Source organism: Corythoichthys intestinalis, chromosome 3 (genome assembly GCF_030265065.1).
Source record: "Corythoichthys intestinalis isolate RoL2023-P3 chromosome 3, ASM3026506v1, whole genome shotgun sequence".
Classification (NCBI taxonomy): Eukaryota; Metazoa; Chordata; class Actinopteri; order Syngnathiformes; family Syngnathidae; genus Corythoichthys; species Corythoichthys intestinalis.
Window position 1 is genome coordinate 49624197 of NC_080397.1, and position 21991 is coordinate 49646187.

Sequence of the window (21991 nt, forward strand, 5' to 3'; positions counted from 1 at the left end):
AGACTACAGAGCCATCAGCAACACCATGCAGTACCAGAAGTCGCATTAATAGTAAGAAATATTCATCATTGATTAGCAACAGCATAACAATGTTAATAAAAAGAATTCAGAGACTTATTGTACTTTAAAAATGTTGAAATTACATAAAATGCACACATTACTCGTATTTTTAGTTTTAAACATATTGTATGGCTCTCACGGGATTACATTTAAAAGATGGGGTGTTTATGGCTCTCTCAGCCAGTAAAGGTCCCCGACCCCTGCGCTAGCCCGTCACGATCAGGTAGCGACAAGGTTACCTGCTAATGTCAGGTTTCTTGATTGAGACGTTTCGATCATGCATTCATAGGACACACCACTAGAGGGTACTAATGTACCAATATTTGACCATATGCAGTCTACCACTTTTGAAAGGCCCCTTTGAATATTGTGGGCCATGTGCCATGACTGCATTTGAATCCATTTGTTCTGACTACGTAACAAACCAAGTGCAACTTCAAAGAAAGCCTGGTTTTTGTCATTCATTCATACAGAACTGTTACAAAAAGACGGAACACAAAATGAAAGCAACAGTATAATTTTAAATCAAGAATGCCTAACCTCAGCGTCGTCAATTAAGCGGCTGGTAGTGAACTCCTCTTTTTTTTTGCTCACGCTCTCCTCCACATCACCCTCCTCCTCTTCCAGGCCTTTGACCTCCTGCTCCGAGTCGTATCCGCCGTGAGAGCCTCTCAACGTGGACAGACCGCTGTCCATGTAGATCTCGGGCAGGCTGTCCTCCTCGCATTCACTGCTGTTCCGCCTTCTAAGTCCTGGGTCGCACAACGCCAGGGCCAGCGAGTCGCTGCTGGGACGACGGCCATAATTAGGGTAGTCTTCTGGGCGCTGGCAGAACCTTGAAAAGACATCACAAAAAAGAACTGATAAAAGAGAAATAATTTTATGTTGGGTGGCCAGAGGGCTTTTCGAAAGCTTGTCCGTCAGGTTTGGTCGCTTCACTTTTGCAGGTGTTAAATAAATAATACTACAGTAAGGAAACGGCTTTACGAAGTAATATAATTCAATCTACCTCCAGCACTCAACAGGCATACTCACCTGTTTTTAGGGTGATACCTCTAAATCAGGGGTGTCCAAACTTTTTGCAAAGGGGGCCAGATTTGGTGTGGTAAAAATGTGGGGGGCCGACCTTGGCTGACGTCCTTTAAGCAGAACAATGTATCTAAGCAAATTTTAGCAAGCCATTCTGTGTGTCACATTTGTTTTATTATTTTTTTTTAATTAATAATTTCAACAATCTCGCAACTAGCGTTCTCTTTCGACTGTCGGGCTCTTGCGAAATACTGCTGCTGTGAAATTAAACTAGCTTCAAAAGTTGCTTCAATTTCTCGCTGCGTATCTTCCTCGTTATCTTGTCGTACATGTCAGCGTGTCTTGTTTGGTAATATTGCCTCACATTGAATTCTTTAAAAACAGCGACTGTCTCTTTGCAAATGAGGCAGACACAGTTGTTGCGTATTTTATTAAAGAAATAGTCCAATTTCCACCTATCCTTGAAGCGTCAGCCGTTGCAGTCAACTTTTTTTGTTGTTGATTGTCGCCATTTTAGAAAATTGGAAGTCAAGGCTCAGCGTGCTGCTGCCTTTTACTGGGTAAATGAGGAGCAGCATTTAGTGTTTAAGCTACTTCATATGCTGGTAGCAGTACTGCTTATCAATTTATTAAGTCTGTGTGCGGGCCAGACGTTATTCATCTTATGACAGAGGCTGGGGGCCGGATGAAATTTGACCACGGGCCGCATTTGGCCCCCGGGCCACACTTTGGACACGTCTGCTCTAAATGATCATCAAAGCTGATTTCTAGGAACGCTTCAGAGAGTTTTAGTGCGTATGACATCAAAAAGCATGTTTATTTCATATTTCACGCGGTGTTTTATGCTCCTGAATGAAATGAACCGCTTGGATGTGTGTGGAATCGATCGTTTTATATATTTTTGAATCCCACGCCATGAAAATAAGTAACTTCCGGCTCCAGTCTCGGGATTAGGACGAATGCGGATGTGACGTCACCCGGGTCAGCATCTCACAATACAGCATTGCTTTATAGCATGCAGATGGACTGCGGATTCAGCTGATTTTGCGGATTAATTCGTTTATTTATCGCGTCACGCCAGTCAAATGGCTTAAGCTTTTGTAGCTGCACCAGGGAGAGGCGTGTGAGCCTTTTTGGGTTTCAGAAAGTTCCCATTCACCCCAAGATCGGCCAAGACAAATGTGCGACAACTGTGGGACCATTGGACTTACGACAAAGTGAGTAAACATCATGTTTTGTATTATGTCAAATACTGGGATCATGGCACACATTTTAATACGGAGGTGGCTTGCGTTTTGTGGCTAACAATGCTCCTTGTCCACCGACTGGCGGCTTGTCGCACACCCCTCCTTCGCCAGGAGAGTGCTATACTTGGCTTATTGCCCTCTTCGAGTGCCCGGTGTTCTGTTTAATTTTCCACCCCATCAGAAATTGCACCTTTGTGTTAAAACTGCCACGAATACAGCGATTACAAAGTAAACACTACAAACTTTTTTTAAATAAAGGAATATTTTCTTACGTTTGATCATGGACGGACATGTAGAAAAGTTCTCCTCAGTCACATCCTGCCATGTTAGCGGCACAACAACTCCACGCCGCTCTCTCATTGTTTACGTCTTCGCCGTGTAGTGAAACATTAATTAAAACCATATTCGTGTTGACCATATGGCAGCTACGTGCTTCTTTGACGTTGGCCGGTTTGTCCGGCAGTCATTGTCCAGCTGCTTCCCCTCAAACAAGCTCTGCAGCAGGGGAACAACGAACTATAACTTGCTTGCCACCAGGCGGGTTGCTGATCGGCGAAGACAATCGACAACCCCGCCGCCGTGTGAAATGATTCGGGCTAGTTTTGTGTTTGTCTTTGATTTCACCTATTGTACCTGCTCCTAGTGTATCCTCCATCCTGCATCCTCCTGTGTCACCCACCTGTTCCTCGTTGTCTCGTTACCCCTTGTCTGTCTGTGTATATAAGCAGTTTCTTTTCACTCAAGCCGGGGCAAGGAGAAGACAAAAGCCGGACAAACTCCAGTGGCATAAAATATCGTTGCGACAGTAAAGGCGAAGTCGACAGTTTTGACCATTATGGAGTAATTTTGCCATGTCATACCTAGGGATGGGAATTGATACGATTTTTACGATTCCGATTCCATTATCGATATTGCTTAACGATTCGATTCTTTATCGATTCTCTTATTGATTCTAATTTCGGGAAAAAGAAGAACAAACATTTTGATTGGCATCAAGTTTGTTTAATCAGAAGTCACAACCTTACAAACTCACAACGAGGTCAAAAGAGGCCCAAAGCCTCAATGTTAACTGTGGCAATAAGTGGCAAATGCACAAGAATGTGTAACATTTTACTGAAACATTTTTCTAATAGAAATAAAAAATATTGGTATATTTTGGCATATAGGTCGTTGTTCTGCCTTTGGCAATGTCCCCAAACTTTTTCCTGTGAGGGCCAAATAACTTTTCCCTTCTCTGATGAGAGGCCGGGGTCAGTTTGTAACAGAAAAAGTGTGACGATTGCAGGAGTGCGAAATGTAAAACAATTATTGTTTTTCAGAAAGCCACAATCAAATAACCCTCTGTGGATTCTTCACGGAACAAAAGTAAATCAAATAAAAATAATAATATAATATAATAATAATAAATAATAATAGCACTATTAATTAAATAGATAATAACCAAATAACCCTCTCTGAGTTATTCACTGAAAAAGGCCAGGAAATAAATAACACTACTGAGGGAGAAAAAAAAAAAAAAAAAATCAAAATGCTCTCTGGAATTGTTCAGGGGGCCGGACCAAATATGGAGCCGCGGGCCGTAGTTTGGGGACCCCTGTTTTTATTTACCAGTATATTGAAATGCATGCCTTTTAGTTTTTATGGCGCTTTCACGCTCAAGTGGCGGGGCCCTTGCGCTTCCTCACGCGAAGAAGTGCGCGAAGAAGAAGAAATGCTGCATCCAAGCCAGTGAGCGAGTTAGTGAGAAAAGGAAACACTGCCACGAGCCTACGTTCTTTGTTAATGTTTGTAAAATATCCACAGAGCCAACGCCTGTATGTATCATCTTCTGTGTTGTTGTTGTGTGTTTCCACTCGCGATCGGACACTTAAATCCAGTTGTGTAGTGGTTTAAACGATGTGCTAATGCTAGCGAACGCATGCTAACTGTTTGTTATGACTGTGTTAGCAGCTAATCATCGCTGATTTACGTTGATGCGAACCCGTTTGTTATTGGGGACGAAATTGATTTGTTTCATTTCTATTTTTAGTTTCAAGTGATGGTTGAATAAAGTCAGCAAATTATACCAACGTCTTCTGCATCGTCATTTGGGAGTTTAGCTAGCTGTATAGCCAGGACTGAGCCTTAGCGTCTCGGTGAGGACAGTGCAGTCTATTCCCTCCCGATGCAGTTATTTCCATCTCGCAATGACTGCAAGTCGCTTTGTTGTAATTTTTCCTCGTGAAGTGAAGACACACTTTCGAGCGTTCGAACCTATGTCATTGTTATGTTTACGGCGGCAACGCTCGTGCTAAACTATCGTAACCTTTCATTTTCACCCTTTTTCCTGGTGAAGTGTAGCCAAACTTTGGAGCGAGTGGTTCTTGGCGCCATGCTAGTTTGATGCGTCTGGACAACAAGACACGTCACGACGCAATATGCGTCTTTAGGGATCGTTAAAGGGATCGTTAAGGCTTTTTCATTGTGATGTCGAGGCCTCGAAACACTCGGAACCGGTTCTGAATTGGAATCGGATTTCGATTCCCATCCCTAGTCATACCGAATAAATACAATATGTCATATTCTATTTGGCACAAAAATGTTATTTGTCACGACCATACCATTTTATTAGCAACTGGGGAAAAATACTTGGATAAAAAGAATATCCTGTAAAAATATTGGACTAGAGAGATTGAAACAATGACATTTTGCGGCTCTCTTCGTCACAATTTCTTTGTTCTGAATAAATTTCCCCTCAATGGGCTGAATACTAAATCAGATAAAACCATGACCCTGCCGATGTCATCCTCCTGTTGGGGATACTAGAGCCCTATAACGGTAGGCGTGGCTAAACGGCAGATTAAAAGACAAATTTCTCGTCATCTGCGCTTTGCCAAATTATTGTATATAGTTGAATCATCTCAAAATATGATTCTAATTCACATAATAATGCTATTTAGACTTTTTTAAATCCTGTCATACGCACTTTAAGGGCTAGTTTTGACAAACCCGTAAAGTACAACGTATCTATATACATATTTCCCAAATAAATAAAAATAAAAGTGTGTGCGTGTGTCTGTGAGCGAGAGACAGAGAGAGAAAAAGCATCATTAGGGTTAAAACAACAAAATTATTCTAACCTGTCCAGCGCATACGGTGACTGGTAGCCGATGCTTTTACTTCTGTTTCTATCCTTTGTGTTGCTGGAGGACCCGCCGCCACTTGACTGTAACACACACATTCACAGCACTTTTCAAATAAAATAAACTAAAACAACAGACTAAAGATTCATATCAATCAAATTCATAAGCATCTGAAAAATTGTACATTTAATAATCAAATATTTGAGAAATTCTTGTTTATATTATGAATTAATGTACAATTTTAATAATTTATGTTAAATATTTACAATGTATACAATTATTTGCTGAACCAATATTTACGATAATTGGATTATTTAAATTAAATCAAACGACAATAACTAAGATACATTTAACCTTCCGATGCATGAATTATGAAATCCTTGGTCAAGATTTTTTTCTGATATTTTTTTATTCCTTTTTTTTTTTTTTTTTTCAAAAATATGATGTCCAATCCAGTAGACTTCATGCACCTGCACACTTAACATAAAATAATGTAAAGTTACTATCAAAAAGGAATTAATTTGTGTTCTATTGTGAATATAGAAATCCTTGATCGGTTTTAAGCTTTGATAAAAATTCGAACAATTTTTGGGAAATTTCACAATGCATAGGCCTGAATTAAAGAACCAGTGAAACTTCTAGTTGGGACTCCTACACCTAAGCACCAATGTCTCTGTTGTTGTCTGGCAGCCACTCATCAGTGTTGTCACTACAGTCATCATCACTGAAGCTGGATGTAATTTCCTGGGCTGTTCTGTAAATTGCCTTATTCTTTGCTGCTTTTGAAGTCTAAAAAATAAAATAAAATGCATATAGTAATGCAAACTACGGCTAATCGGCACAAGACAATGTACATCTTTAAATTAACTACTAATAAATATAACAATTACATACTAACTTATAAGTAAAACAGTCATAAATACAGTGACACAATTATGTAACATGTTCAAAAATATACCAGGGGATGCATGATGTTCTCTTCATTGGACACATGGTTAATAATAGATTTCTCCAGGTAACCCCCTTGTTACGAATGAGTTCCGTTCGTACACTGGCGACGTAAACCGAATTTCTGCGTAAATCGGTATTAACCCTTTAAGTATATAAAAATAACTATCCAAAAAGTCCAAAAGTGCCGTAATTTTCGAACTATAAGGCGCAACTGACTATAAGCCGCTACCCACCAAATAGACACAAAAATAGCATTTGTTCAGAGATAAACCGCAGCTGTCCTCTTTGTATTATAGGATATTTACACCAAAAGACATTACCCGGTACCACTTTATTTGACAGCGGCATTATACAACTGTCATAAGACCAAATAAACCACCGTGAAGCTTTGAACCAATTGGCTGCAAAGGTTCATTGCTTCAAGAAGCTTCATTTGTCCATCACTGCTCTCTTGGACAAGACAGTCAGCCTCTGCTGCCATCTGCTGTCAACAATGTTGTTGTCCAACATGCCTCTTAGCATGCATTGCAGCGCTTCATATGTAAATAACTAGAGCTGGGAATCTTTGGGCACCTAACGATTCTATTACGATTACGATTCAGAGGCTCCGATTCGATTATAAAACGATTATTGATGCACCCCCCTCCTTTTTCTTTTCTTTTTTTTTTTTTTTTTTTTTAAATGTTTTGTACATTAGTTCCAAAATTGTTCAAATATCCTCTTAGGCTAAACCAAACTACTATTTCAGTATAAAGTTAACATATAACAGCAAACAAATATACAAAAATAACAGTAAATAAAATACTCCAGTCCCCATTCTGTATCAGCAGCTTTAAACTACATTCAATTAATATAATGTTGTGAATCAACTGTTACAGTTTTTAAAATTGCTCCTGTTATTCCATAATTTCTCTTCTCTCTACTTTTGTCCAAGTTTTAAAACTATTTCATCATTTAAAGATAGATTCAAGACAAGATTCTGCTGATTTAGAAGTATTTTAGATAAAAACTTAATTAGGTTCGCTACAACAGAGCCTTCTAGAGAGGTCTACTGCTTTAAGATGGCGGCTCTTTACTTACGCCGGAAAGTCTGTCATTTTGCATCTCTATTCAATAATAAATTGTCTAACACCGACGTCCTCTGTCATTTTGCATCTAGTTCTACATATATATGATATCTACTGTAGCCGTATGTTTGTAGCAACTAGCAACTGGGCGTTGTTTGTAGCGGCTGTCAGCCAGTCAGGTATGATTGTTTTTTTTTTTTATCTAGCGGCATGAGTTGAACATGATATTTACTCTCGGTCCGTTCCTCATTGCGTCCCAAAGACCGCGCTTACTGTGTTTTACTTCCGCTTTACCTGGTATAATTCAATAATCGGAATTTGGATATTTGTGAATCGTTCTCGAATCTTCCACGGCCGAATCGCGAATAATCTAAGAATCGGAAATTTCACACGCCTCTATAAATAACAATCAAAATTCATGTTCTATGCTAATTATTTCTTCAGTTACTCTTCCAGTTGTTTTATTAATTGGGAGTTATGGTATTTGGTAACACTTTATTTGACAGTGGCACCATAAGAATGTCATTAGACAATCATAATTATGACATGACACTGTCATGAGCATTAATGAATGCTTATAAGAGATGTAATTTAGTGTTATCGGACAAATTATCTCACTTCTGAATGGATGTAATAGATCTGAGCTGGATATAAATGGAGTTTGTGACATAACTTGCCCGATGACACTTAATGACATCTATCATAAGCATTCAGTAATGCCCATGATAGTGCCATGTCATAATTTATGATGGTCTTATGACAGTCTTTTGACGCCGCTGTCAAATAAAGTGTTACACATTAACCCAAATAAATCAACAAAAAGGCCGCACTAGACTACAAGCCGTAGGATTCAAAATGAAGGAAAAAAGTAGCGGCGTATAGTCCGAGAATTACGGTGTTGTATTTTGTTTAATGACAGAGGATACACTGCCCTCTGGTGGCAGCATTGGGTCTGGCTGGACTGTCGCTTAATGACTGAGGAGCAGACTCTCACCTGGATAAAGGACAGCTGCGCTCTGGTTTGGCCCTCATAAAGCTGTAAGTTGTTTCAGCAAATATATGTTTGTGTATGCATTTGCAATTAAGTTTACAGCTACACTTTGTGGAGTTACGTGTGAGCGATTTGCTATGAGAATTGTAAATACATTAGCATTATTAGCTTTTGAACTAGCAGAATTTTGTTAGGCAAATTATGCTAATTTAATCTACTAATTTTACATATTGATCAGAGTAGATGGATGTTTGAAAACCAATTGTTTTGTGTCAAGTGTTTTACTTTTAAAATGTGTGTCCTTTTGAACACAAGTGTGTATATATGTGTGTTTAAAAAAATGAATGAAAAAGACAAAATGACGGACGAGACTTCGGCGTCATAAAGTTGAAATCGCGTAAACCGAGTACGTCGTAACCCGTGGCAACGTGTATACAAATATTTCATATTCCAAAAAGATATCATTTTTCCCTAGATGTTACTGTATATCATAATTTTTTTTTTTTTTTTACAACTGTAGCTCTTCGGGCATATTGACAGGATATGCCAGTTGTAGTTGACACGGGTGGCAGGTTGTCGGCTATCTTCGATTCAGAGGATATTTACCTGCAGTTACACCAACTGACCACTAAATTGACCTCAATAGAGTATGGCAGCAGAGAGCACTCTTGACGTTGCAATGCAGTTAAACCAGGGGTGTCCAAACTTTTTGCAAAGGAGGCCAGATTTGGTGAGGAAAAAATGTGGGGGGCCGACCTTGGCTGACGTCCTTTACGTAGAACAATATAATTAAGCAAATTTTAGCAAGCCATTCTATTCTGTGTGTCACATTTGCTTTATTATTTTTTTGAATTAATAATTTTAACAATCTCGCAACTAGCCTTTGTGGCGTTCTCTTTCGACTCTCGGGCTCTAGCGGAATACCGCTGCTGTGAAATTAAACTAGCTTCAAGTTGCTTAATTTCTCGCTGCGTATCTTTCCTGTAATCTTGTCCTACATGTCAGCGTGTCTTGTTTGGCAATATCGCCTCACATTGAAATCTTTAAAAACAGCGACTGTCTCTTTGCAAATGAGGCAGACACAGGTGTTGCGTATTTTAGTGAAGAAATAGTCCAATTTCCACCTATCCTTGAAGCGTCGGCCGTCACAGTCAACTTTCTTTTTATTTGTTGATTGTCGCCATTTTAGAAAATGGAAGTGGTGGGTCACACGGGGTAATGTTGCTTAGCCCTTAAATACCTGCAACATGAAGCAATTATCAGAGAATCCCAAAATTTGAAAAACAAGGTCCTAATAAAACCTTGAAAATTTGTAAAAAGAAAAGTCAAAATCAATATGTGTAATAACCGCTCTAATATTTATAACCCATGCCAAATGTTTTTTTTTTTTTTTCTTTTCTTTTCATGGAACCTGCAGATGCATGTGTTGACATGCATCCATCTTTTTTTTTTCCCGAAAAGAAATGTCAAAATTCTAAATTAGTCTCAAAATAATAAATTTTAGGTGTATCAAATGTGATACATTTGGCAATAAAGGGTTAAAGTGCTGCTGCCTTTTAGTGGGTAAATGAGCAGCATTTCATGTGTAAGCTACTTCATATGCTGGTTGCAGTCTGTGCTCGGGCCAGACGTTATTGATTTTATGACAGAGGCTGGGGGCCGGATGAAATCTGACCACGGGCCGCATTTGGCCCCCGGGCCAGACTTTGGACATGTCTGAGTTAAACCATAGAAACAATGCATTAAGGGGGAGAGATACATTTCAATAGCTGTCGACTGTAGTGACCACTATGCACCAGAGGGTAAAGATAAACGTGGAAAAATGAATAAAAACACCTTTCCCACTCTTAATCCCTACCTTCGTGGTCCTCTCCAAAGCAGCTCGCAGACCATCATTGCTGTCATGGAGCTTCCTGTTGGCCTCCCTTTTTTACACACAGAAAAAATGATCATTATTAACAAATCTTTACAATATTATATCTTCTCAGTAATCAAGGCAAAATGTGATTTGGTACACGTGTTTGTGACTTACTGTAGGATCTCAATCTGGCTCTCCAAGATGTCCCGCTCTTCAGCAAAATGTTTCATCAGCTCCTCATCTCTGAAAATGATATCCAATAATTAATACATAATTCTGTCGTAGCGTTGGTTGCATTCCCACCGTGTTGCAGAAAATGCAGACATATGAGTTTAAACTGTAGAAAAAATTTTGAGGAATCTCAAAAGATTTACTGCAAACTTTGGAATCCTGACATAGTATTTGTTTCAATATGCCCTAAACCTTTATTTTATTGTTTCATTTTCAGGTTAGGTTAGGGTTGGTATCTTTTCAGTTATCTCTGATACCGATTACTCCTCCATAGTTTTTAAAATGGTTTGGGTCTTTAAATGGTTCTTGAACCGATACCCCCTCCCCCAAAAAACAAAAACAAAAACCCACCCACAAACTTAGTCCAATAAAACCGACCAATTAATTTACAGAGCCAAACGGAATACAATTTAGACTATTTTCTTTTACAATTATTTATACAGATAAATTACAGATACAGATAAATCATTATAAAATCAAATAAACATCATTTTTTTCATGTGCTGATGAACTCCATAGCTTGTGACTACAGTGATCCCTCGCTTTTCACGGTTAATGGGGACCAGAACCCGCCGCGATAAGTGAAAATCCGCGAAGTAACGCCATTTTTTATGTGTGTGTTCAATGTATTTATTCAGATTTAGCATTGGAAATAGATATACACTCACCGGCCACTTTATTAGGTACAGCTGTCCAGCTGCTCGTTAACACTTAATTTCTAATCAGCCAATCACATGGCGGCAATGCAGTGCCGCAATGTCAGTGCATTTAGGCATGTAGACATGGTTTAAGACAATCTCCTGCAGTTCAAACCGAGCATCAGTGTGGGGAAGAAAGGTGATTTGAGTGACTTTCAATGTGGCATGGTTGTTGGTTCTAGAAGGGTCTGAATATTTCAGAAACTGCTGATCTCCTGGGATTTTCACGCACAACCATCTCTAGGGTTTACAGAGAATGGTCCGAAAAAGAAAAAATATCCAGTGAGCGGCAGTTCTGTGGGCGGAAATGCCTTGTTGATACCAGAGGTTAGAGGAGAATGGCCAGACTGGTTCGAGCTGATAGAAAGGCAACAGTGACTCAAATAACCACCCGTTACAACCAAGGTAGGCAGAAGAGCATCTCTGAACGCATAGTACTTTGAACTTTGAGGCAGATGGGCTACAGCAGCAGAAGACCACGCCGGGTGCCACTCCTTTCAGCTTAAGTACAGGAAACTGAGGCTACAATTTGCACAAGCTCATCGAAATTGGACAATAGAAGATTGGAAATATGTTGCCTGGTCTGACGAGTCTCGATTTCTGCTGCGACATTTGGATGGTAGGGTCAGAATTTGGTGTCAACAACATGAAAGCATGGATCCATCCTGCCTTGTATCAACGGTTCAGGCTGGTGGTGGTTGGTGTAATGGTGTGGGGAATATTTTCTTGGCACTCTTTGGGCCCCTTGGTACCAATTGAGCATTGTTGGAACACCACGGCCTACCTGAGTATTGTTGCTGACCATGTCCATCCCTTTATGACCACAAGGTACCCAACTTTTGATGGCTACTTTCAGCAGGATAATGTGCCATGTCATAAAGCTGGAATCGTCTCAGACTGGTTTCTTGAAGGTGACAATGAGTTCACTGTACTCAAATGGCCTCCACAGTCACCAGATCTCAATCCAATAGAGCATCTTTGGGATGTGGTGGAACGGGAGATTGGCATCAAGGATGTGCAGCCGACAAATCTGCACCAACTGTGTGATGCCATCATGTCAATATGGACCAAACTCTCTGAGGAATGCTTCCAGCACCTTGTTGAATCTATGCCACGAAGAATTGAGGCAGTTCTTAAGGCAAAAGGGGGTACAACCCGTTACTAGCATGGTGTACCTAATAAAGTGGCCGGTGAGTGTATATAAGGCATGTTTTTTTAAAATTTTTTTTTCTAAAAGTATAATTTAAAAAAACTTTTATTCATATATATATATATATATATATATATATATATATATCCGAATAAATGGTTTTTAAGCACTTCAAATGTAATAATTATGATAAGTTTTAAACATGTTATTGTCCCACCGAATTATTTCTAAACAAGAGTAAAGTAAAAAAAATGATTGTCTTTATTCAGTGTTTCATTGAGTGTGTCCACTCAAATCCGCTTAAGCTGCTCACTTACACACAATGAGTTGCCACAGCAACTGTTTAACAAGTTTAACAATGACTGACGCATGCGGCGCTTTGAAGCTTTGGCTTCCAAGCATCTGTGGCAACACCAAACCTTAATGTCTGTCAGTCATCATTTACTTTAATAAGCAACTCCAGTGCACTGCCTGACCAACAAAGAGCAGCAGGAGGGAGAGTGAGACCACGTGATTGACTCGGGACGGCTCATCTGTGTTTATTTTTTTTTTTTCATTGAAAAACAAAAAAATCTGCGATGGACTGAGGGCGAGAAGTTTGAAGCGGAAAGTAGCGAGGGATCACTGTAGTGCCAGTGATGACATGCTTGGTGGTTAAAAAAACAAGCCCAAAATGTAGGTTCCTATTTGGTCCTGTTATCATCGGTGGCTTCAGAACCGGTACCAAATTAATTCCGGGTTTTGGTATCAAACCGTAAATTAGATCAGTCCAAATATTGATTAATGTTGTCTTTATTATATTATTGTAGGTCCTGAAAAAACACAAAAGATAAAAAATATATATATATACTTCTTTCAGGATTTTTCCCCAAATTTTAAATTATTATTTGGACTTCTGAAAACACAGTGAAAAAAAAGGTTTCTCAAATGCCCATGTAGCACATTAAAACTCTTCAGCCTATAAAGACATTTAAAGACCCATTCTCCATGTCTAACCTGCTGAACTGGACAGATTTAAGAAACAATGATATTCTGGGTTTCAACATTTTTTTAAAATAATCAAATAAGTAGCAAATCCCACAAAACATTTCAAGTAATCAAAAATAATGTAAATTTCACAATTTGATGATGCATCCACTTTTATTGCTATTGAATGTAAAGTGCATTATAAATTAAATCTATAATAATTATTATCATTATATCCTTGACCTGTGACATTCAAAATGTGGATATACAGTTCATATAATACATTATTGCTAGGTGATTTATGGTGTAATAAAATTATTGAATAAGCTCATTGTTTGACTGTATTTGCAGTACAGTTCAATTGAATTTAACTCTAAGTACATTTGCATTTAATTAATCAAAAACACTTTTGTTTCAATGTACAGCACTGTACATTTCATCAATAAAAAGTTGATTTAGATGAAAAAATGGGTCTACTATGCTACCATAGTTAAATGCAATTACATTCTATGCATGTTTTCATTTTTTCATAGGATTCTTTTGTAGTCCTTCTGCGTTGACTTTTTGGTCAATAATGGTACATACCTGAAAACATTCTAATCCAAAACAATGTTGTCCGTTAGTTTTACTCGGGAGGCTAACATTTGTTTATTTTCATTCATTCATTCATTCATTCATTCATTCATTCATTCATTCATTCATACAGTCAGTCAGTCAGTCAGTCACTCAGTCATTTTCTGTACCGCTTATCTTCACATATTTATCTAGCTAACCTTAACTTAAAAAAAATAAAAAATAAATAAATCAAACAATTTGGGTAGCAATTTACAAAAACAACCTGGAGAATTTTTTTTTAAGATAGCATTTTGTGTTTGGAGAGACGGAAATTTTGACCGGTCTGTAATATACAGTGGGGCAAATAAATATTTAGTCAACCACTAATTGTGCAAGTTCTCCCACTTGAAAATATTAGAGAGGCCTGTAATTGTCAACATGGGTAAACCTCAACCATGAGAGACAGAATGTGGGAAAAAAAACAGAAAATCACATTGTTTGATTTTTAAAGAATTTAGTTGCAAATCATGGTGGAAAATAAGTATTTGGTCTATACCAAAAGTTCATCTCAATACTTTGTTAGTTACCCTTTGTTGGCAATAACGGAGGCCAAACGTTTTCTGTAACACTTCACAAGCTTTTCACACACTGTTGCTGGTATTTTGGCCCATTCCTCCATGCAGATCTCCTCTAGAGCAGTGATGTTTTGGGGCTGTCGTTGGGCAACACGGACTTTCAACTTCCTCCTCACCCCGTAACGTCAAAATGATAACAAGAACGGGGAGCAAAAATCCCAGAACCACACGGGGGGGACCTAGTGAATGACCTATATAGAGCTGGGACCACAGTATCAAAGGCTACTATCAGTAACACAATGCACCACCAGGGACTCAAATCCTGCACTGCCAGACGTGTCCCCCTGCTGAAGAAAGTACACGTCTAGGCCCGTCTGCGGTTCGCTAGAGAGCATTTGGATGATCCAGAAGAGGACTGGGAGAATGTGTTATGGTCAGATGAAACCAAAATAGAACTTTTTGGTAGAAACACAGGTTCTCTTGTTTGGAGGAAAAATAATACTGAATTGCACCATACCCACTGTGAAGCATGGGGGAGGAAACATCATGCTTTGGGGCTGTTTTTCTGCAAAGAGACCAGGACGACTAATCTATGTTAAGGAAAGATTGAATGGGGCCATGTATCGAGAGATTTTGAGTGAAAATCTCCTTCCATCAGCAAGGGCATTGAAGATGAGACGTGGCTGCGTCTTTCAGCATGACAATGATCCCAAACACACAGCCAGGGCAACAAAGGAATGGCTTCGTAAGAAGTATTTGAAGTTCCTGGAGTGGCCTAGCCAGTGTCCAGGTCTCAACCCCATAGAAAATCTGCGGAGGAAGTTGAAAGTCCGTGTTGCCCAACGACAGCCCCAAAACATCACTGCTCTAGAGGTTGATGTGCATGGAGGAATGGGCCAAAATACCAGCAACAGTGTGTGAAAAGCTTGTGAAGAGTTACAGAAAACATTTGGCCTCTGTTATTGCTAACAAAGGGTACATAACAAAGTATTGAGATGAACTTTTGGTATTGACCAAATACTTATTTTCCACCATGATTTGCAAATAAATTATTTAAAAATCAAACAATGTGATTTTCAGTTTTTTTCCCCACATTCTGTCTCTCATGGTTGAGGGTTGACCATGTTGACAATTACAGGCCTCTGTAATATTTTCAAGTGGGAGAACTTGCACAATTAGTGGTTGACTAAATACTTATTTGCCCCACTGTACAGTATGTCACACTTGTGAGTGCATGTCAGTCACAGTGAGGTCATCTATGGCTCAACTAAACAGCTGTGTGTATTATTTATGATAAGAAAAACTAATCGAGGGCGCCTTGTTTTGTCTTCGATAGTGTGTTGCTAGGCAACCACACACTGCGTGTCTGTCCTCGCTCCAGGATATCCTGTTTCGCCTGGTGACAAAACGAGATCACCCCCCATTCCCGAGGAGGGGACATTCACAGAGGGGCATTTTTTTGGTCTTTGACTCAAATTGCCTCAAGGATTTTGAGGTAAGGTACACCAAGGCTAAAACAGTTCTAAACAGTTCCATGTGCACGGCACACGAGGGAAAATGAAGTAAGGTTACCTTTCATAGTTGATGCTTTGGTCAGTGAGCTCGGTCTTGAGTGAATCCATGTCACTCTGGAGACACGCCACTTTGGTCTGAGACCTGAGCAGGTCCTGTTTAAACCGCTGGTTCTCCTACACAGAGTTATCCAAAATGCAGTGATGCAATCATGCAAGCGCAATTAAAGAACTAAACAAAAACGGGTTGCTTGCAGCTCTCTTACCAGAGTGAGCTCGTTGATCCTTTTCTTCAGGGCTGGACTCTCATCATTTACTGTGATGTTCTTGTACTTTTCCTCGATCTATACAGCACATTTAATTTATATTATAATTAAAAGAAATAAGAAATACTGTTCTATTCTTATGCAAAACCCACTACCAGTGCGTTTGTGACCGTCAAATTTTATAGAGCTAAACCATTTTTCACTTGAGGGATGAGTAAAAACACCAGAAAGAAAGACGTGGCAAGCCTTTTGAAAAAACGACTTGTAGCAATCATTCCAAAATTGGTACAATAGCTCAACAAAGTCCTGACTTATGGGAGGAGATTTTTTTTCTCCATATATACAGGTAATCCCTGGGTTACGAACGAGTTCCGATCCTAAGCTGGCGACGTAACCCAAAATTCAGCGTAAATCGGAATTAACCCTTTAAGTAAATTTCAAAATAACGATCCAAAAAGTCCAAAAGTATTGTATTTTGTTTAATGATGGATGATACACTCCCCTCTGGTGGCAGCAATGGGTCTGGCTGGACTGTTGCCTTGTATGATTGAGGAGCAGACTCAGACATCTGACATGGATAAAGGATAGTTGCGCTCTGGTTTTGCCAACATAAGGTTGTAAGTTGTTTCGGCTACTATATGTTTGTGTATTCATTTGTAATTAAGTTTACAGCTACCATTTGTGGAGTTACATGTGAGCGATTTGCTATGAGAATTGTAAAGACGTTACCATTTGTAGCGTTTAAGACTTTTGCTAGGCAAATTAAGCTAATTTACTGAATTTACATGTTGATCAGACTCGATGGACGTTTGAAAAGCAATTGTTTTGCATCAAGTGTTTTATTGCTTAAAATGCATGTCGTTCGTGTATATACTGTATGTGTGGTAAAGCTTTACAAATTGTTAAAAGTGAAGGAAGTAAAAAGCTTCAAAAAGCACAATTGACTTGTCTGTAAAGCTGAACAACTTCACGTTTAGTGAGGACAGAACAAGTCATGCTAATAAAATAAAATAAAAAATAAGATTCAATTCAATGAAATCATTAAATAATAATTCAAATTGATTAGCAACATTGACTCATGAGGACAATATGCCAAACAATTTGACCGAAAAAACAAAGTGACAGTGTCATTATACAGAGGGACAATTTTTATTTTTGCTGCAGGCAGTGTCAGCTCCTTTTTCTAAAGTGTGGCATTATTTTGCACTGAGCAACTTGGAATGCCACCTTATATGATGCTAACAATGCTCAGTGGTTTACTGATGTAACATTGACAAAGCGTGACGATTGTTGGCAATATTCGGCATGTTATCGCTGGGGGAAAAAATCAAGCGGCTTATCAATGTGATTAGGGTCTAATGTCTTTAAGTGACGTCTTAATCGATGTGGCTTCCTGCTGTCCACAACAAACATTTTCAGACACAGTAAACAGACTGGTCTTTCTTCGTCTTCCACTGAATAAAAAGTGAAGCCAAGCACTATCTATGCTTTGGCATATTTCCTCGTCTTAGCTCTTCATATCTCCAGTGCTCTTTGCTGTGTGCTCTTGTTTTTTTTTTTTTTTTTTTTTTTCAAAATTGCTAAGAACACTCTGAAAATGAGAGCACCACTGCAACTCACTGAGTGGATGTGCAGTTAGACTTTATTCTAGTACAGCAAAAAAGTATATTCCTCAAGGTCACATGCGCCTCCCCTGGCATTGCGCTTCTCTTTGAGAAGTAGTAGGGCATTGCGCTTCTCTTAGAGAAGTAGTTGAAGGTTTTTTTTTTTTTTTTTTTTAAAGATTTAATATTGTAATTTATTAATTAAAATAAGCCGGTTAAACTGATTTTCAGTAGCTATTTTTCTTATTTCAAGAAATCTGAGTAAAATTTCCTTGAAGCACTGGCAGATAATGTCACTTATTTTTAGTAGATTTACACTGAAAACAAGGCAATTTAACTAGTTTTAAGGAGGTGGGTTTCTACAGTGTGGAAGCTTTTTCTGCACCAACATAAAAATCACTCATGGTTTTTGGAAAAAGTAGTCTGTAAAATGCATGTTTTGATGGTATATATAATGTATATCAAAACTTGTAATAATAACAATAATAATAACTGGTTACCATTTGCATCCTTTGGATCTTACACTGTAGCTCACAGACTTCTGTCTCATAAGTTCTTCGCAAATCGTCAAGTTCAGCTGCCCCTCGCTTCTTTTCCTGCATTCACACACAAACACGAACAAACACCCATCAATGCTTTGTTGAAATGTTTGGAATTGAAGACACATTCATTGTAAGTGTGCGGACATTCCTGTGACACGTTCAGCTGTTACCACTTTAGAACAACCGATAAGCTGCAGCGAAAATAAGTGGCCTCCAATTTGGCGTGTCACAAAACAAACAGCAGATCCTGAGTCAGCTGACTCGCTGCAGTACACTTACATAAGTCTGTATGTACATAGCCTGATAACAATAATACTTAATGGCACAACTTGTTGGTAAATCTCATTGCTAACCTGAACTTGTGTCACATGAGTGAGTGAGTGAGTGAGTGAGTGAGTGAGTGAGTGAGTGAGTGAGTGAGTGAGTGAGTGAGTGAGTGAGTGAGTGAGTGAGTGAGTGAGTGAGTGAGTGAGTGTGCACAATCACATGTATGTGACACCACGAATCAAAACATGGCATTGTGAGTAATATTACGATTCTGGAATAAGAATTAAAGAGAATCATTCCTCAATCTTTATTGGTCTGAGAGAGTCACTACAGTGGTATGAAAAAATATCTGAACCTTTTGGAATTTTTCACATTTCTGCGCAAAATCACCATCAAATGTGATCTGATCTTTGTCAAAATCACACAGATGAAAAAATGGTGATTGTTTTAACTAAAACCACCCAAACATTTATACAGTAGGTTTTCATATTTTAATGAGGACAGTATGCAAACAATGAGAGAAGGGGGAAAAATACGTAAGTGAATCATCACATTTAATATTTTGTGCGCCCTCCAATGCCCACCCCTAGGGCAGCAATAACTTCAGCCAGACACTTCCTGTAGCTGCAGATCAGTCTTGCACATCAATCAGGACTAATCTTGGCCAATTCTTCTCAACAGAACTGCTGTAGTTCAGTCAGATTCCTGGGATGTCTGGCATGAATCGCTGTCTTTAGGTCATGCCACGGCATCTCAGTGGGGTTCAGGTCTGGAGTTTGACTTGGCCTCTCCAGAATGTGTATTTTGTTCTTCTGAACAGTGGTTTAAAGCTGCCCTGCCCACTATAAAACACACACTTGGTAAGAATTGTTTTGATGAGGAGCATTGTCTGATGTGCATCATGGCTCGGTCAAAAGAGCTGTCGGAAGACCTACAATCAAGGATTGCTGATTTGTATAAAGCTGGGAAAGGATACAAAAGCATCTCTAAAAGTCGGGATGTTCATCAATCAACAGTCAGAGAAGTTGTCTACAAATGAAGAGAGTTTGGCACTGTTGCTTCTCTCCCAAGGAGTGGCCGTCCACCAAAGATGACGCCAAGAGTTCAGTGCAGAATACTCAGAGAGGTAAAAAAGAACCCTAGCGTGTCCGCTAAAGACTCACAGAAATCATGGGCACAGTCCAATACTTCTGTGCACACATCAACTATATGTAAAACTATGGCTAAGAACGGTGTTCATGGGAGGACTCCACAGAGGAAGCCACCGCTGACGAAAAAAAAAACAATGTTGCTCGTTTAATGGTCGCAAAAAGGCACTTGGACACGCCACAGTAGTTTTGGCAAAATATTTTATGGACTGATGAAACCAAAGTGGAATTGTTTGGGAGTAACACACACATTCATGTGCGGAGGAAAAAAGGAACAGCTCACCAACATCCCCACCGTGAAGCATGGTGGAGCATCATGATTTGGGGCGGTTTTGCTTCCTCAGGTTCTGGACAACTTGCAATCATTAATGAAAGAAAAACTTTTGAATTCAATCAGGATGTTTTTTTTTTTTTGTAGGAAAACCTGAGGCCGTCAGTCAGACAGTTGAAGCTAAAAAGAGATAGATGCTGCAACAAGACAATGATCCAAAACACAGAAGTAAATCAACTTTAGAATGGTTTCAGAAGAAGAAAATGCACGTTCTGGAGTGGCCAAGTCAGAGCCCAGACTTGAACCCCATTGAGATGCTGTGGCATGACCTTAAGACAGCAATTCATGCCAGACATCCCAGGAATCTGACTGAACTACAGCAGTTTTGTAGAGAAGAATGGGCCAAGATTAGTCCTGATCGATGTGCCAGATTGGTCAAAACATTAAATGTAATGGTTTACTTTCTTATTTCCCCCCTTCTGTCACTGTTTGCATCCTATCCTCATTCAAATATGAAAACCTATAAATGTGTGGGTGGTTTTAGTTAAAGCAGACACTTTTTTCCTTCTGTGTGATTTTGACAAAGATCAGATCACATTTGATGATGATTTTAGGAAGAAATGTGAGAAATTCTAAAACATTCAGATACTTTTTCATACAGCACAGTATATGTCATCGTAGGTTGGTGTACCTAATGAAGACAGTCGAGCCCACCTGCTCACGCGCTTTCCTCTCAGTTGTGTGTATGCGTTGGTCCATCTCCTCCTCCATCTCGCTAAGCTGCATGGACGCTTGATCCTGCGCGCTTTTACAACAACATCATGTTACTTCAAACAAAATACACAAGTGTGTGTGTGTGCCTGTCTCTCACATACCGCCTGATGGCCAGTGCCAAGTTCTCCATTTCCACATTCTGCTGTTTGATCTCCTTGGTGAAGCTAAGCAGGACTTTCTCCAGCTGAGGAATGAGCCTGGGCTCGTTCAGGCTGATGTTCTGGTACAATGTCGCTACTTGCTCTTGTCTGCAACAAGAAACATATACGCTTCGTGTTATCATTCTTGGATATGGTAGGTTACTGTCCCTCTTGGCCCTAATCCAAGGGTACTGCAACGATCTGTGTCATCATTAGTGCTGCAACGATTAATCGATTAAGTCGAGAAAATTTGAGTAATTCGATTAGAAAAAAAGCTTCAAATCAAATTTTGCTGCTTCGAGGATTCTTTTAATTAGAGTAGCGTTGTGATGGTTTGTTTTGAAAGTATTTGCATTTTGTTTTATTGATTTGGGTAGATAAACTGCTCTCTAGTGGGAACAGTGAATATGACAACTCATTTAACATGACTGAATCCTGCTGCTCCCTGTTAAGACCAACAAAAGGCAAGTTTTTGTTTGAGCTAATATGTTTTTTTTTTTTTTTAATGCATTTGTATTTTAATTTATTGGTATATTTAGCAGTTTTTTTGTGAGAATGAAAAATTCCCGATTTGAACGATGTTGTTAAGAGCATTGTAAAAAAAAAAAATGTTAGCATTTCATAGCATTTATGCTAGCGGACTTTTGCTATGCAAGTTAGCCAATTGCTCTTTTCTTATACTTAGATCATCACTTATTTATTTTTTTTTTATAACGTTTGAGGCTAAGCACAGGTATTTTAATTTATTTTTAAATGAAAGTGCAATCCTGCATAGCTTTTAGAAAAAATCAGGAATTATTATCATTATTTTGTATTCGTACTTAATGCACTTTTGAAAGTGCAGTCTTAGCAAGTCTTTGTTCTACATCTCCTAAAATTTATTCTGCAATGCATAAAATGTTCCTAATCCGATTACTCGATTATTCGAACTAACTAGTTGATATATTAATCAATTACTAAAATAATCA

The 21991-nt window shown here is 38.9% G+C and overlaps 1 protein-coding gene across 2 annotated transcripts in view; it reads right to left on the reverse strand.

Moving 5' to 3' along the window:
* rasef (RAS and EF-hand domain containing) overlaps positions 1–21991 on the reverse strand; it is a 78119-nt gene that overhangs the window by 27549 nt on the left and 28579 nt on the right. For both annotated transcript variants that reach the window (XM_057832352.1, XM_057832353.1), the window contains exons 3-11: positions 20985–21131; positions 20824–20914; positions 18382–18477; positions 16278–16355; positions 16073–16188; positions 10500–10568; positions 10326–10392; positions 5456–5541; positions 601–895 (exon numbers count right to left, since the gene is read on the reverse strand). In XM_057832352.1, the coding sequence (XP_057688335.1) occupies positions 601–895; positions 5456–5541; positions 10326–10392; positions 10500–10568; positions 16073–16188; positions 16278–16355; positions 18382–18477; positions 20824–20914; positions 20985–21131 (1045 nt within the window). The remainder of the gene's footprint in view (positions 1–600; positions 896–5455; positions 5542–10325; positions 10393–10499; positions 10569–16072; positions 16189–16277; positions 16356–18381; positions 18478–20823; positions 20915–20984; positions 21132–21991) is intronic.